The sequence below is a fragment of the Solanum pennellii genome, chromosome 6, assembly GCF_001406875.1.
Source record: "Solanum pennellii chromosome 6, SPENNV200".
NCBI classification, from domain to species: Eukaryota; Viridiplantae; Streptophyta; class Magnoliopsida; order Solanales; family Solanaceae; genus Solanum; species Solanum pennellii.
This window is the reverse complement of record NC_028642.1, coordinates 47,405,337-47,408,665: the sequence shown is the minus strand read 5'-3', so window position 1 is coordinate 47,408,665 and position 3,329 is coordinate 47,405,337. Positions and strand designations below refer to the sequence as shown.

The 3,329-nt window shown below is 33.7% G+C and overlaps 1 protein-coding gene across 1 annotated transcript; it reads left to right on the top strand.

Moving 5' to 3' along the window:
• Positions 1–212: 212 nt before the first annotated feature.
• Positions 213–1,418, top strand: LOC107022380 (F-box/kelch-repeat protein At3g17530-like). Its single transcript, XM_015223008.1, has one exon. It carries the CDS (start codon positions 213–215, stop codon positions 1,416–1,418), a length of 1,206 nt encoding a protein of 401 aa, XP_015078494.1.
• Positions 1,419–3,329: the final 1,911 nt, after the last annotated feature.

The following is a 3,329-nucleotide window of genomic DNA, read 5'->3' as shown; positions in this document are numbered from 1 at the left end:
AGAAGCCCTCTTTTCTTTTCTAAAGGAAGCTCTGTTTCCATTTGCGTTACTCTGTCTCAACTATTTTTTTGTTCAAAACAGAGTATTTACTTATATTGAAATCACAAATTAAAATTATAAATCCTTTTCCCCCATAAAACGGGATGGAGGAAGTATAAATCCCATATCGACATATTGTTTAACCAACATATTTTGCAGGAGATAGAAGCAGAATGACGAGTAGTACAGAGAGTTGTTCGAGAGAAGAAATTTTAATTGATCATATTTTATCGAGGTTAGCTGTGAAATCACTGTTGCGATTCAAATGTGTGTGCAAAAATTGGTGTGATCTCTTCAATAGCTTGAGTTTTATCAAAAAGCACTGTGATAGCCCGGGTAATCGTACCCATCCAGCGGTTTGCAAGTTCGGTGTTAACTACAACAATGAACCTGAGCCTTTAAGAAGTTTTAATTTCTATGTACTCCCGGAGAAAATATTCACCGGGATTGTCCCTGCTCATCACAGGCTTTATCGTGGCGAAAAAGTTACAGATTTCAGATGTATTTATGGTCCGGTTAACGGCCTATTCATATTAGAGAAAGGACATTACTTAGAAAATGTTCGATTTTGTTGGTGGAATCCTGCTACCAGAGAGTGTAGGCTTATTCCTAAATGGAATTTTGAGCTTCTTGATTTTTTTGACGATCACACACGGTCAGCTGGGATAGGATTAGACCTCATTAACAATGACTATAAGTTCATATGGATACGAGTATTTTACGATAATGATAAATATGAGGTCTATCCTCAGGCATACGCTGCTATTTATTCATTGAACGATGACTCGTGGAAGTTGTTAGACGAGCCTGATTTACCTTACGACTGCAACTTATGTGCGTCACTTACTTGCACGTATTTAGACGGACTACATTATTGGATGACTGTTACCCGGGCCAGTGATAGTAACCTAACGTATGGTATTCGAACATTTGATTTTGCAACGGAATTGTTTGGGCAGAGGGAAGCACCACCTATTCCATCGGATCATTGGGGGACTTTGATGTTACGTTGTGATTCTATTGCAGCTATATCTTCTAAAGACACTGCGCGGGCTTATATATCATTTTATGATATATGGGTAATGGTCGGAGAGGATAAATGGATCAAAGTATTTACTATAAATCCTCAGGTACCAAGTCATTGGCCTCAAGGCGTTTGGGATTACGATAAGTTTATTTTTGAACTAACAGAAACTAGTAACTTGGCTTTCTATGACCATAGTACTAAACAAGTTACAAATCTTGGATTTAATCATTTTCGGCTTCTAGGCTCTAGCTTCTGTTGGTTTCTGTATTATAAGGAGAGTATAGTCCCAGTAAAGAGAAAAGAACCGTCTCCATTCGATAATACTGATTACTTTTTAGCAAAGTATCGATAAACAGACACGAGATGTGGGTGTATGAGGATATATTAAAAAGCTTATGAATGTGAAATCAGCGAGCGTGATAAGCCTAATTAACAAGTTGGAAGGAGATTATATGAGAACATACGTATTGTAAATATATTTGTTGCTGGATTGTATAGCACTTCGGATAAAAAGATGTTCTTGGTTAATTATGTTATATTCCACTCCTTTTTATGAGTTAAATCTTGGTTGATATGAATTCAATTCTCTTATGATCAATGTATGTCAATTGCGAGTCTTTACATTTAAAATGCATGAATAGAAGCATAGGAGTTGATCTTGCTGTTACTAATTAAAAACAAACATATATACAAATCAAAAGAAAAAAAGTTGAGTGACAATCTGAGATATTATATTTGAATATGTGCTTGGGCTGCTTAATAGTTTTTAAGTCACATAGGATGCTAGAAGCATAATACATCATCATTTGTTACATTCTTCATCAGTATAAATGGAGTTACCATGCAGGTAGGCGCGGAGCTAGAGTACTATAGCTTATAATGGGTTGGAATGGTCCAAAAATCCTATATTTGTCTTGAGAAATTCACGATTTATTAATTTAGAACCCAATAACTTACAATAGAAACCGATTCTTTTTGCACTAATTGCAGAAATTTAAATGCAAGAAAAGAATAATTCTAATCACAGCACTTGTTCGTCCTGGAATAATAGAAAAAAACCCTGTTTTCACCATGTAATCACTATCTTCTTCGTTTTCTTTTTTAAAAAAAAGATAACAGTAATTGATTGCTCCAAAATATTGAAAGGGTAACGAAAAGCCCTCTTGTTCTAGCTCAAACATGCTACAGAGATAACAAAGAGACCATTCGCACATGTATTGTAATAGACCTCTCGCTCTAAGCAACTATACTACTATTGGCATCCCAAACTAAAAAATACAACTGAAAGTCCAATTTCAGGTCGTTATTCTGAAGATAAAAAACTCCACTATCGGAAGGATAATATTAACCTAGCATATAACATGCACATTTAAAAATAAGTAAACGGATGAGAACTGCATTTAAAGTTTCAAACTTCAACTCGTGACTTCAACTTCAGAATTAATGGTCTAAAGTTGATTCCTACAGAGCTAAACTTCAAAACTTCAGCTATTCTTTGAATAGGGGTCCGAAAAACAACCATTTGTGTAGTTTCCCTTTAACATGGTGTAACATTATCTGTTTTTAGACGAAGTCCACAAGGTTTTCCTCAAAATATCTCACGCCATTAGGAGTATCCTTACGTCTTAGATGTACCTTCATATTCTTTTTGGCTACCTAATTTTGAATTTGTGTGAACATTACAAAATTTACATTACATTTAATTTTCCTTTTGACGATTTCACTTCAAATTTTTTAAATTTAATTATAGGTTATATCCGGGTATTTTAAAGCTTATGGAAATACTGTACAAAGTAGTAGTAATAATTTGTATGATTCCAATTATAGGGAGAAATGGCGTTCTAGACTTATACAAACTTATTTTTTTAGTTTTATGTCCTTTCTACCAGTAATCTTCAGTTTTATACGTAACAGATCTGAAATAGTTATTTTCTGTTATTTCAAATAGTTAATTAGAGGGCAAGAGATTCAAATAGTTATTCAAATATTTTCTGAAATACTAGTGAAGGACCGATCGATAATGAGATATAACAAAATGTTTGAAGAAGAAACAGTTAAAATCATACTATAAAATTATATGTCCCTTATGTTATTCAGTCCTTTTACCCAGTCTTTTAGCAATTTAATGGATATTATTATTATCATCATATTGTTATAGGAACAAATTCATTGGTTATTTGCTAATTTTACGCGCATTCTCTTGTTTCCTTATTGTACGTTCAGCCTACATAAAGACTAATTTCATCAGAAATTCACTCTTTTT

Coding starts and splice junctions, on each gene's coding strand:
- LOC107022380 (XM_015223008.1), top strand. CDS start 213: ATGACGAGTAGTACAGAGAGTTGTTCGAGAGAAGAAATTTTAATTGAT.